This window comes from Saccostrea echinata, unplaced genomic scaffold, assembly GCF_033153115.1.
Source record: "Saccostrea echinata isolate AGI-Se365-2 ecotype Australia unplaced genomic scaffold, CSIRO_AGI_Sech_v1 ptg000001l, whole genome shotgun sequence".
In the NCBI taxonomy this organism is placed as follows: Eukaryota; Metazoa; Mollusca; class Bivalvia; order Ostreida; family Ostreidae; genus Saccostrea; species Saccostrea echinata.
Window position 1 is genome coordinate 29,911,743 of NW_026889750.1, and position 14,379 is coordinate 29,926,121.

Consider the following 14,379-nt stretch of genomic DNA (forward strand, 5'->3'; position numbering starts at 1 on the left):
AAAATTCTCTAATGGGACGTAAAACAACATACAATCAGTCAATCAATCAAAGAAAACAAAGAGAAAGGATTTTAAAGTGATAGTTTTCATCAATGCACATAATATCACATAATCCATATATGGACTAGAGACCTCAACTCATTTAAACATTATATAATCAATACCATCAACTCGTAGTAGTACTTTCAGTACTTTGATTCTGTGTGTTACCATGGTAATCAATTTACTTACTTACTTATAACTAATGCCTACTACCCCTCCTAGGGCATTAGGCCGCCCGTAAGATTTCTTCTGGCCCCTCTATCTTGAGTGATGTTTTCCAGTTTTTAAAAGATTTTCCTATATATCCAATCCGGTATATAGGACAAGTATTAGCTTTCCTAAAAAGCTTGTCTGACTTGAGCAAATTTATTTTTACGCGAAGAATCAAGAAAGTTAAATCCAGTGTAAACAACGTGACTCAGTAATGCCTTTGCTAAGAAACAATAAAAGTTTAAATCAGTGGCATCAGCATAAATTTAAACTTGGACATGAATTTATTCCATATACACTATATTTATACTTGTAATTTCCTTTTTTATGGACGTAGGGTCCGGCCGGGGGAGGGGGAGTGCCCCCCCCCCCCCTATTTATGCCGATTTATACATAGCTATATTTTATGATTGGGTCTCCTAAATCATGTAATTTATATTTAACGTCTGATAACTTGATAGTGTCCATCTTAAACTGAAAATTTCTGAAATTTCTTCCAACGGGCCTGTTCATGGATAAAAAGATATGACCAGTGCTTTTGAAAGAAAAACTACAACACATAAAAATCTAAACATCAACTGGTGAACAATTTTGATAATTAAGAAATGTTTTATTTAAAAAAAAATAAACGTGTTACAAATGAGCTAACATCTTTGCATTTAGCAAAAGATTATTCAGCATATATCAATCACTTTGATATTTTTTTACTATGAATAAATGAAACGTCTGCAAGTTATGAATATGTGTAGATTTATAAAAATTATAAAGATAGAGAGACTCAGTATGCATTCAAATTAAACATCCATTAGTTAATCTGATAAAGATAATCGACAAGTGTTGACCTGACCAGCTTCATTCATTTCTGTTTTGCTGGACATGAATGATGCATTCGAGTTTGGCCAAATGTTATGCAACCTGTAATGTATAATGTGATAATAGACAGATCAGCTTCAATACTCTGGCTTGTTTGGGTGTTTACTCTTCATGCTCTCCAATTGATAGTTAAGATAGTATGAAGTTTCCAAGATCAAGTTATCACAAGAATTCTATTGAACGACTTGACTAACAAGCCTTGGCTAAATCTAGTACTGTCTGACGCCATGACGTCAGACAATAATTTAATAGAAACATTGCTAATTTATACACGTTATAACGTCTGATTACCTTTTTTTTTGTTAAGGAATTTTTGCTTAGTAGTGCCCCCCTCCCCCAACTTAAAATGTTTGGTTGTGACCCCCCAAACTGAAATTGCTTCCTAAGGACCCGTTTACAGGTCTTCCATCCCAGTTTTTCAGACCAGAGAGCTACAGATCTGCAGCTAGTGTTCATAATACTTTGAGTCTTTTGTAGTAAAACTCATTTTTTGTCCTTCCTCTTCATCATTTGTTGGAGCATTTTGTGTAAATAATCAATACCAAATTCTAATGTAAGATGTTTTTCTGGTGTCAAGCCATAAAAATGAGCAAAGTTCTATCAAAATATGTGAGCATGCGTACCCCCAAAAAATCTAAGGAGTTACAGAGAATAGATCTTAAGCAAGTGTCCTCTTGTTTAATATGTAGATTGTAGTAAGAATCTTTATTAGCTCACCTAAACCAAAGGCTCATGTGGTTTTTTCCTAATCAGAGTGTCTGGCGTTTTGACAACAGATTGTAATAGGTGGTGTTACTTGTGTAAATACGCATAATTTAGAGGATTGATGCATGAATGATAGAAAGCAGCAAGGTGGAAAAGGCTTGACAAACCTGATCTAGAAGAATCAGGCGGTGGAAAATGTGTTCTTTGTACATCAACGGTAAAACCCTATCTCCAGTGATAGGGAGGCACTGCATCGCTTGTTGTAGAAGGAAAAAAAGGACGAGCAACCCCCCCCCCCAAAAAAAAAAATTAGATATGTTATTTTATTTAGGCATATGCAATAAATCCTTGTCTTTTGTCCAATAGAGAAACATTTACTGAACAAACTCAGGCCCGTAGCAACGGTTTCAAAAGTTCCCCCAAAAAATCTGACAAGCAAAATAAAAAAAAAAGAAAGAAAGAAAAATAAATAATTGATTTTAAAAAATTTAAAAACCTGACCAAAAGTGGGAGGGGGTGGCAACTTCCCAAAATTCTGACAAGCAAACAAAAGCTAATTTACTGTCCAAATCCTGGAAATTGCCAGTGCTCGACCTTACAACATCAAAAAGTGGGGGGTGGGGGGGGGCACCAGCATCTAAATTTACTAAAGTAAAATACTATACCCAGAAAAAAGTGGGGGTGGCTCCCCTGCCCCCCCCCCCCCCGGCGTTCTACGGGGCTGAGATTCATAGACTGTGGTAATGTTTCTTTGAATTCTATTTTTTAATTATTTATTCATTCATTTATTTTAATTAGGGATGTCAACGAGTACCCGGTTAACCGGGTACTCGATCGAACGTCCGAGTATCGAATACTAAAAATGGTACTCGGTTACTCGGATGTGTATTTTTTTCTTATTTCAAAGTACATATTTTTATCAAAAACTTATCAAAAAATAACTTAAATATGCATACGGGTAATTAGCATGTCGTCATCTACACATGTAAACACCCGTTATTGCCTATGGCTGTGTATATACAGTAATTAGTGACCAATCACCTGGTACACAGCTTTTCTCACCTATTGTGGTCCTTTATTTTTTGATGGCTTCAATGATTGTTTTTTCAGTGAACATCGTGGTCTATTATGATTTATCTTCAAATCATTTTAAAACTATTTACTTAATATACGGCAGCGAAATTGGACATGCATAGAAATGCCGCTACCCACTTCAAAATTAGTAAAGATTCCAAAAAAAAATGTTTAAAGTCAGTTTCCCTAGTAAGTTTAGTGTATACGGGGGAAACAACCAACATATGGGAAAAAAAATAAATAAACTAACGATCTAAACAACGTCCGTTCCTTCTCTATCGCTAATCTAATCATCACAAACTTCGTAACAGATTGTCCTCCTTTTGCGTTGATGAAATAGATCCTAAACAAGAACTGTAAACTATTTGTAATTTTTGATGTATCAATTGTGTCTTTTGTATTTATTTAGTACAAAAATCATTTCCCTTGGACCCCATGTTTATATATAATGTGATAAAAACAGCTATTGGGTTTAACAAATTAACAATTAAAAATTGACAAACTTGTATTTACATTTTTAACGAGTACCCGGGAACTCGATCGGAAAAGCGTCCGAGTAACCGATTATCAAAAATTGACCGATTTGACATCCCTAATTTTAATTAAATTTATTTCTCTTGCTCTTACTAGTTGTCCATTCACAGCTTTAACTTAGGACATATTAACTTTTTTTAACACTACTTTTTAACGATGAAGATAACAGTTAGGTCAGACAGAATGTCCTGTAAATGACATATGTTACCGCCCATGCTTTGTTTTCAAACAAGACTACAGCTTATTGTAGATGTGCCACTTTACGAACTTGGTCGTACAAAGATTGATAGAAAACTTCAATGTAAGAAGAAAAGGTTTTTTAGTAAAGCTTCATTCATGCTGATGATTATTTGATTATTCAAGGTCTTCATAAACGTTAATCATTTAAGTTTGTTTCTTGATATTGGAGTTCAAGGCGTTCCTTGAATATAGAGGTCATCAAATTGACACTTGTGTTCATACTGGCTCATTACAAGGTACTGAACTTGAATAAACAATTTTAAATGCCAGATACAGATTTTGTTCCAAACAATTTGTTTTGTTTTGAATTTAAATACATGTGTACTGCACATGTATTTAAACAATCATTTCTAATTGTCGAGTCGTAACACTAAGGTAAGTCTATAGCCAGATTTTGGGTTTCTTTTTTTAACGAAATGATATGGGTGAAAATATTTTAAAAAAGTGTAGATATACATTAAACTTTTATGTTGTCATCGATCAGCAGGGATCTTTTGTATTTGTCTAATGGACAATAGCTTACAAAAAGTTTGTAATAACAATTCCAGACAGCTTGATTAACCAAAAGCGGAGAAAATATCAATCCTCATCAGATATACTTTAGATAGACAGATTTACAATGTACGTCAAAATGTATAACCAAATTTTAAGGGGGGGGGGGGGTCATTATTCTGATAATTTAGTGCAGCCGATATTTGGTATTTTAATGCGTATCTAATCGTAGCCAGTTTTCGATATCTGGGAGTATCGCTTGATGCTGCTTGTCTTTTTATGGGCAACTTATATTCTAGCACAGACCGACGGGCTTTGATGGAGGTGGGCTCACAAATAGCACTATGCACTCCTTACCAGTGATTAACACTTATGGATTTAGTAGGATTAACTTTGTTTCACCTTCCACGAACCCACAAGATATACTGTTCTTTAAATGACCTGGATTATGTTACTAGTATATGTTGTAATGGATTGGTGTGTGCATGTAATTAAAAACACTACTAATTAAACTCCATCATATGCATTTGAACTCTATTTCAGTAATGAAGTACTCTTTCCGCTGTTATCGAACTAGAGCGCAGTCAACCATCCTCTTAAGTGTTCTCGCCATGTGTTGTATTGTATATCTTTTTGTCTCTTCTAGTGGTACGTATTTGTGTGATTTATTTCATTTAACTTATATAAAAGATATTTTTAAATAATTATATATTATTGCAATATTTTTTTGTAAGTATAATATAACAAAATTATAGGTCTTCAAGTAATATTTGAAGTACCTGACTTCATGATTACGAAATTACAGATGTAGACAGACGACTCTAGAAAATTTCTAAAGTCAATATGCTACATTTCAGACACGAGTTCCCATTGTTCATACATAACTTCTACACCCCAAAATCAGCTTGGAGTCCCTTATCAAGTACCACCCTCCATGTTGCTAGTTAACGGTACAACAAGGAAAGGCAGATCCAAAGTTTCTTCTACTTTTAGGGTAATTTTTTTCTGATTAAGTGATTATATTCCACAAACCCGGTTTGTGCACAAACCCGTTTTGTGGAAATAGAATTCACACTAAACCCATGGCTTGCGACGATTGGCCTTGCTAAACTATGAACCGTAAGATCGAGCTAGGTTAATAAAGGCAACAACTGCAACACACTTGTTTCCATATCATCGCAGGAAAGTACTAGTGTTCCATGAAACTGACCAATTCTGAGTCTAGTGATTCAAGATTGTAATATGTTTTGCTACAAAATTTTGTTTGGAATAACCAAGTAAATCTCAAACTTAAATACCTTCTTCACCTTGACTCCTATAGTAATCAAGATACACATATGTATGTGTCAATTTCAGGAGGACACGGGTTTACCACCTATGTTACAGGAGGGCCCTGACAACTTCATCTCCCAGAACGAAGCAGAGTGGTCATCAAATACAATGCTCTTTGGACAGCCAAAGAATTCCATTGGTACGTGTATCTTTAAAATAATTCATTACTATGAATGTATAGCGTATAAAATTCTTACCCATTATTTTTTTCTTGCACTGCACATTCTAAAGATGAAGTGACTGAAGCATCAGCACCAGTGATCGGTACTGTGGTATTATGGTGATCAAAAGCTTTTTGCTCATTTCTTTGTGAAACTAGCATTCACACATAATGTTTTATCATTTGTTTTCAAAGTATGATTGCGCTTCAAAAAGTAATCCCACTCTCATGCTAAAAGCTTCTCTGTTTGTTTTGCCCCTCCAGTCACTGTATTGGTCCAAACGGTCTAAAACGCTTTTTTGCAGAATGTTGTTTGTCCTGGTTTGGTTAAACGAATGACATCAAAATAGGAGCATAGTGATTAATCCATTGCCAAAACTCAGCATCAAATGATCTGTTGGAGGGGCGTTGAGTCGTAGGACCCGTCATGGCCGTAGGAACCGGGGGGGGGGGCACAGGGGGGCCGTCCCCCCCAATAATTTTGCCGATATATAGAATACTATAGAAAACATAGCTGCCATATGCTTGTGCCCCCTCAATAATAACGTCTGATGACCTTTTTTTCTTTTTTTTTTTTTTTTTTTTTTTTTGCTTGTCAGGGAATTTTGGTAGTTGATAGTGCCCCCTCAACTGAAAATGTATGGTTGTGCCCCCTCAAAGTGAAATTGCTTCCTACGGGCCTGCCCGTACTGAAGCACTAATGCGATAAAAAAGAATCCTGCATTGACATACTTTGTAATAACATACCTAAGTTCTTCTGTACTGCAACTATATATAGTTTAAAACCGGCATACCTTCTCCTTCTGGTTGCCGAAAATAGACGTCTTTTGACTATGTCTTATACCCTATCCATACAATTAATCAATCAATCGAACGCACCACTGTGAATAAATAAACCAATTCTTTCAAAGTTTAAAAAAAATGATACGCATAATTATATAGTAGTTGAAATCAAAAGATTGTAATACACTGTATGTGCACCATAAAATCCACAATAATTTATTCTTTTATGTATTTCAGGTTATTTAACTATTGGCATACCAGTGGTAAAAAGGAAGCTAGAGGGCGCGTTATATGTCTACTCTACTATATCATCCATCATAAAGGCGACAACAGACAGGGAAAAAGAAAATATAACTCTAGTTATTTTCTTATCAGATTTTGATGAAACTTGGAACCTTGATACAAGTCGACGTATCAGTGAGACGTTTTCAAAATATATTAAGACAGGGTTTCTTCAAGTGATTCACAGTCCATTAGATATTTATCCAGAATTAGATAAGAAATTCAATGCTAATTTCAACGATGACTCCAAAGACAGGACGATATGGCGATCAAAACAAAACATAGATTTTGCGTATTTGATGTGGTACAGTAGACGGTTTTCCCAGTTCTATCTACAACTGGAAGACGATGTGGTTGCAGCCAATAACTTTTTTACTGATATTAAACTTTTTATTGAGCGAAATCATAAGATTCGTTGGATAACATTAGAATTTTCTCGGCTGGGATTCATTGGAAAATTATTTCGGTCCAAGATTTTGTCACGTTTTGCTACATACTTGCTGTCTATGTATAATGTACTACCCTGTGATATCCTTTTAAACAATTTCAGAGTTCTTCATGATCAAGTTTCAACCATTCAAAACCCAAAAGGACTCTTTCAGCATATTGGAAAAATATCATCATTGAGGGGAAAACTTACGCCTATAACAGATTTCACATTTAAGGACTCGTTCAACTACAGTTCTTTTGATATTCCTGGAGAAAATCCACCAGGAGAAATTTTTACCAATATGGAAGCAACATTCGGATCTTTTCCGGAAAATGCTTACCAAAGAACTGATGGCGATCCATTCTTTTCAGTTGCAAGCTTAAAAGCTAATAATCTATATAAAATAGTGTTCCCTGAACCAATCAACATAAGTAGAATCATTGTATCTACAGGGCATCCAATTCTAAGAACCGGTATTTTAAAATGGGGTGTTGTAAAAGTAGGAGTGGGTATCGGATATCCAAAAGAACAATGCATGGCGTCTCATTTGGTGGGAAGGCTGTTTGAAGGTGAATTCGATTCAGAAATACAGGGGTATTCTATTCCATTTAATGTGAAGTGTATTGCTGTTGTATCAATACGGGACAAACCAAATCTAACGATTATACGGAAGATTCAAGTGATCCTAGATACTTTATTTTAAAAAGAAGAAATAACCGTATTAATGTCTATACATATTTTCTTTCGAACACTTAGCATTCTTTGTAAGTTATGACCATCATATATCTATATAGTGTTTGTAAAAAAAGTTCTCTTTAATTTGGTCTTAAACGACTCGCATAGCATGTCTATGATAACTGGCATTTTTAATGTATGTAATAAGATTAACTCCTTAAGTAGATTTATAAAAATTCAAGATTCCAAAGAGTAAAGTATACAATAAAACGAAGCCATAGCGTCTTTGAAAATCGTTTCACTTCGGATTTGTATGAATTTGATTTTTATTGTTTGTAATCAGTGACAAAATTCAGTTTAAGGAATTCATTCATCAAAAGTGTGCTCATGAAATACCTGCTACACTGTACAGTGACCCAGACTACTCTCTGCGAATTTTATTCAAGACAATCTGTCTGTCTTGACCCATACATATATAGGTTATAGGTTAGAACCGGTTTTCAGCAACGGATAATTGCTATAGTCTGTTTCAAAATTTAAATACCTTGGGAAAGATGATTGATTAATGTTTTACGCCGAATCGGCACTATTTCAGCCATATATTGGCGATAAAAAGTTATATCATGTGGCCAGTTTTGAAAGTTTTGGGTTTCTCTGGCGACCCCCAGTGAGTTGGGAAAGAGGTGTTTTGGCTACTACAATGATTTTTAAATTTTCCGGAAATAAGTTTTATACATCGCAATGAAAAAAAAAATAATATAGAAAATCGGAAAACATATTTACCGATTAAAGAAATTTGAATTTTTTTTAGAGAAAATTCGAATACATTTAATCTACGTATAGTAATTAATTAAAACTAAAACGTCTTATAACGTTTCTGTTTATAAATGTTTCCAGGAGCCTGGTAACACAATACCGAAAATAAAAAGGTTTTGAAAAAATTCGCAGGGGGGAGGGAGGGGGCACAACTTTTATATTTGATATTTTTCAAATTGAATGAGAGATTCAGAACAAAGTGGGAACAAGATGTGTTTATGAAACACTGATGCCCCCGTATGGCAGCTTATGGCGAAAGTTAAAGTTTGTCAAATGCAAGTCAAACTCCAGGTCAAGAGATCAAAAATGTTGGTACCCAAAGAAAGGACTTGTCTTGAGGAATATACTTGTGAAATATGAAAGCCCTAGCACCAACCGTTGAAAAGTTATGGCGAAGGTTTAAGTTTTTTATAAGTAAGTAAAACAGCAAGGTCAAATGGTGCCCAAGGGAAGGTCTTGTTACAAATGATACACATGATCGTGAAATGTGAAAGCGCTAGAACCAAACGTTCAAATGTTATGACCAAAGTTAAAATTTTTTTTAAAAAGTTCAAACTCCAAGGTCAATGCCAAAACTGTTGGTATCCAAAGGAAGGTCTTGTCACAAGGAATACACATGTGAAGTATAAAAGCCCTAACACCAACTGTTCAAAAGTTATGGCCAAGGTTAAAGTTTTTCAAAACTAGGTCAAGGTCAAAGGGTCAGGGTTGTTGGTATCTGAAGGAAGGTCTTGTCGCAAGGAATGCATATGTGAAGTATGAAAGCCCTAGCACCAACTGTTTAAATTTTCAAAAGTAAGTCAAACTCCAAGATCAAGGTCAAAGGGTCAAAGTTGTTGATATCAAAAGGAAAGTCTTGTCTCAAGGAATGCATATGAGAAGTACGAAAGACCTAACACCAACTGTTCAAAAGTTATGGCCAAGGTGAAAGTTTTTCAAAAGTAGGTCAAACTCCAAGGTCAAGGTCAAAGGGTCAGGGTTGTTGGTATCTGAAGGAAGGTCTTGTCACAAGGAATGCATATGTGAAGTATGAAAGCCCTAGCACAAACTCTTCGAAAGTTATGACCAAGGTTAATGTTTTCCAAAAGTAGGTCAAACTCCAAGTTCAAGGTCAAAGGGTCAAAGTTGTTGGTATCCAAAGGAAAGTCTTGTCACAAGGATTACACATGTGAAGTATGAAAACCCTAGCACTAACTGTTCAAAAGGTATGGCCAAGGTTAATTTTTTTTTTAAATTAAAGTTGATCAAACTCCAAGGTCAAAAGGTCAAAGTTGTTGGTATCTGAAGAAAGGTCTTGTCAAAAGGAATGCACATGTAAAATATGAAAAACCCTAGCACAAACTATTCAAAAGTTATGGCCAACGTTAAAGTTTTTTTCAACAGTAGGTCAAACGTCAAGGTCAAAGGGTCAAAGTTGTTGGTATCCAAAGAAAGATCTTATCACAAGAAATACACATGTGAAGTTTGAAAGCCCAAGCACCAACTGTTTCAAAGTTATGGCTTAGGGTTAAAGTCTCATAAAATTTTGCAAAAGTGGGTCAAACTCCAAGGTCAAGGACAAAACGTCAAATATGATAGTACCCAAAGAAAGGTCTTGTCACAAGGAATACACATGTGAAGTATGAAAACCATAGCTCCAACCAATCAAAAGTAATGGGCAAGGTTAAAGTTTTTGCGGACAAACAGACAGACAGACAGCTAGACAGACAGACGGACGGACAGGGCAAAAACTATATACCCCCGAATCTTCGATTACGGGGGCATAATGACTGGACTTTTGATTCTGGTTAAGTTATTCAAGGTGAAATTAAAAATATATTACAAAGTCCATAAATGACTTATCGAAAACATCGAGATCAAAGCAAGCCAATGATCAGGACAACAATTAATCTAGAAATCGAAAACGAACGGACCTAATTCTGAGACCCAAATACAATATAACTGAGAATATGATATGCAAATGTATATCTGTCTTTGTACTGTAAAGCAGAATTATAGGATGGGGACTCTCCTTCCCATAAATTTCCGAATAGAGTGAGTAGCAAGAAGAAATCTACCTTCATTTCGAAGTATATACAAAACTTAACTAGTAATATTTTAAAGGACAAAAAGTATCACCATTGAATAACTAAAGCGAATGGGTTTTAAGATTTGTCCAAACCCTTGGTAAGAGCCAGACACTCAATCTGCGCTTTTCACAATAAAAAAACAAATCTTCGTTTGCATGCACTTAATTTTATTCTTCTATAAATTATATCTAAGTATTTAATGTTTAATTCAAGTGTAGTTCACTTGTAACTGATGATTCTAACAAAAACTTATGTTAAATAGTTTTTCCGCATCACTCCTGACCATGGTGGTGGACTCTTTCTAACGAGATCCTTTACGGAAGCAACAAACACATTCCATTTTCCTGGTTTCTGGGGAGTACACAAATATCTCCTCCAAGAGATCTCCCTCCCTCATAACCAAAATAATTTTTCTTTGTTCGTAGGCGTTACGGACACTACGAGGGGAAAATAATCATCCTTAGTGGTGGATATATCAACAACTTATTCTGATAAAAGACAAATGTTTGGCTATACTCACAAGAAATACTTGTATTTAGGAGGAATCTGTTGAGTTTCTGCGTCAACTTTTCGAAATGGAACACGGTCTACAATGAACAACAAAGAATGCCGTTATTAATAACAAGTGTCTATATTTAATCAAAGTACTGAAAGTACTACTACGAGTTGATGGTATTGATTATATAATGTTTAAATGAGTTGAGGTCTCTAGTCCATATATGGATTATGTGATATTATGTGCATTGATGAAAACTATCACTTTAAAATCCTTTCTCTTTGTTTTCTTTGATTGATTGACTGATTGTATGTTGTTTTACGTCCCATTAGAGAATTTTTCACTCATATAGAGACGTCACCATATACTGGTGAAGGGTTTCAAATGTTGACCTTTACTCGGCACTCGGGGCCATTGAGTAGTGAGGGATCTTTATCGTGCCAACGCCCACCTTGACACAGGGCCTCGGTTTTTAAGGTCTCATCCGAAGGACTACAACTTTCACTTCAAAGTGCCGAGCGCATGGCGAAGGAACAGTTGCTACGCATTTTTTATCAACTTAGGTCAGTCGCGGCCGAGATTCGAACTCACGACCTCCCGATCACAAAGCGTTGTTTTCTTTGAGAAATAAAATTATATCATTTTATTTATATCTTTTCCATCATGTATTTTTAATAGGGATTGCAATTTGTAACCGGTTAACCGATTACTCGGTCGGAACGATGGCAATCGATTAGAAAATCTGTAATCGGTTAATCGGAAAAAATAAAATATTTGTTAAATTGAACACATTTTTAAAAAATTTATTTTAATAAAAGAAATCTCTGCACAAAGGATGATCATTTAGGATTTAAAGGATATAATTTGGACGTACATGTAATTATGAATCTCCAGATTGAGACCGTTGAGTAATTGGTCAGTTTACGTAGTGTTAATTAAGTACTGTGAAAACACTATGTCGTTACCCCGACTGTCCTGTAATTCTTTAATGACAATAATTGAATCATTGAGCAGTGTGAATTGGTGTGTTTGTCGTTTTCAGTTTTCCATCCAATTTACTTGTAATTTTTAAACAAACATTGTAAATTAAGGGCTATATAGAGTTCACATGTAGTTTTGGTTATCATAGTAAAAATGCAGAAAGAACTTTTATGACATCTGCTCTGGAAAATTATTAAAGATTTTTTAGGGTTTTTTTTTCATGGTTTTCTCAATTTTTATTGTCGACTGAAATTGAAATAAAAAATATGTACCGTATTTTTCTGATCCAGAATCAAGACTTATGGAATGTTTTAACTTCTATCGTCTTATTTGGGTCTATTTGTGTATATGGACAGAGCTATACTTGAAAAGCAATTGTCAAGAAAACGTGAATTTTGATACGATTAACCGGTTAATCGGTCGGAACGTCTTGCGGTTAACCGGTTAGCAATTCTGTAATCGATTGCCATCCCTAATTTTTAACATGTATATATTTTTTTTAATATCTACTGGAATGTATAATAATTTATCACAAATCGAACCTTTAAACATACAAAACAAATAATACTAAGTTAGTTTTTGGATTTTCCGTAAAATGACAATGTAGCTTGCATTTAAATAATTTGTATTTTTACAAAATATTAAAGGATACCACCATCGAAATGGTCACAGAGCACAGACTATCATCATTAAAACTACCGAGAACAGTTTTTGGCACTCGATATCATTTGACAGAAATATCATATATCAAGTGACTTGAAATTTCAAATAAAGACAAATGGCACAACTCTTGTAAAATCATATTTCAGAATTAAAACAACTAAGTAGACAAAAAAAAAAAACAAACAAACAAAAAAAAAAAAAAAAAAAAAAAAAAAAAAAAAAAACAAGAAAAAGTTTTAAACACATATCTCAAACTAATAGGCCAAACCTACAATAGTATTACAAGTAGGGAATTATTATTTACAAATAGCGCAAATTGAATTATTTCATCAACATGCTCATTGAATATTTTTATTGCTTTCTTAAATTGACAAACAATTTAACATTTTTAATGCACATCAATATGTTCCAATTCTCGTGATTAAGCCAGTCTTAAAATTCATATCTTTTACTTTCATTTATATGTATATTACATAATTCAATTTTCTTGATTTAGTTACTATTGAAATTCAACTCCTTGTCTTTCAAAATTTACATGCATATTTGATATTTCAATTCTCTTGATTTAGCCACTCATTTATATGTATATTACATAATTCAATTTTCTTGATTTAGTTACTATTGAAATTCAACCCTCTGTCTTTTATGATCATTGATATGCACAATAAATATTTTAATTCTCTTGATTACGCTATACTCTTGAAATTGAACTTCTTTACATTTAACCGAAATGGTCATTTTATATGTCATTTCGTTTGGTTTAGTCACTCTTGAAATATAACTACTTGACTTTAATTGATATGCACATTTTATATATCATTTCTCTCGGTTTAGCCTTCTTGAAATTCAACTACTTGACTTTCACTGATACAAGTATGCACGTTAAAAAATTTCAATTCTTTCAGCTTTTCAACTGAAGACTTTAAATTTATCACAATGGCATGATATTGACTATTTACATGATCTATCTACTGTTGAATTAATTTGATTTCTTGATCTTTTCACATCTATAAATATGCATTTCACATTTAATTGATCATTAACACCCACTTAATTTTTTTTGTTTTGTTTTGTTTTTCTTTTTATTTATTGCCTTCAGTACTATTAATTCACTCTATAACATGGCCAGCATCTGATAGCAAAACACAGCTGGACATATTAAAGAAAACACTTTCCAGTGTTGTGCCGACAATTAATGAGATAAGAATCACAGGCGTACGTGTTAAGTGACCATTACTGTATTTAAAGCTTGCTGTGAAACAGATCTAGATTGTAGAAGACAAGGTTTTAAACAGGGAAAAAGAAATTGGAGCACAAAGTTGTCCGCTGCTGAAAAAAATTTCCCTTGAAGCAATTGAAATCTTTTTTTGCTTGCACAAGAAATAAGAACTTTAATTTAAAAATTGTTTTACTGGTACATCTCATTTCTTTGAGATTAGTAGTTGGTTTACTGTGACCTCCTTTACTGCAAACTTCTCGCTTTGTTTACAATCATAGGCAGTGTTCTCTGTGTTGAACGATT

General features: G+C 34.1%; 1 protein-coding gene across 1 annotated transcript; it reads left to right on the plus strand.

The window, feature by feature from the left end:
* Positions 1-5,537: 5,537 nt before the first annotated feature.
* Positions 5,538-7,860, plus strand: LOC133196663 (alpha-1,3-mannosyl-glycoprotein 4-beta-N-acetylglucosaminyltransferase C-like). Its single transcript, XM_061332525.1, has 2 exons — positions 5,538-5,641; positions 6,683-7,860. Exons 1-2 carry the CDS (start codon positions 5,548-5,550, stop codon positions 7,858-7,860), a joined length of 1,272 nt encoding a protein of 423 aa, XP_061188509.1. The 5' UTR covers positions 5,538-5,547.
* The last annotated feature ends 6,519 nt before the right edge of the window (positions 7,861-14,379 follow it).

What these genes read in the sequence shown, in the direction of transcription:
- LOC133196663 (XM_061332525.1), top strand. Translation starts at nt 5,548, where the DNA reads ATGTTACAGGAGGGCCCTGACAACTTCATCTCCCAGAACGAAGCAGAG. An exon ending in ACAGCCAAAGAATTCCATTG is followed by an intron (nt 5,642 to 6,682) that starts GTACGTGTATCT and finishes TATGTATTTCAG; the next exon opens with GTTATTTAACTATTGGCATA.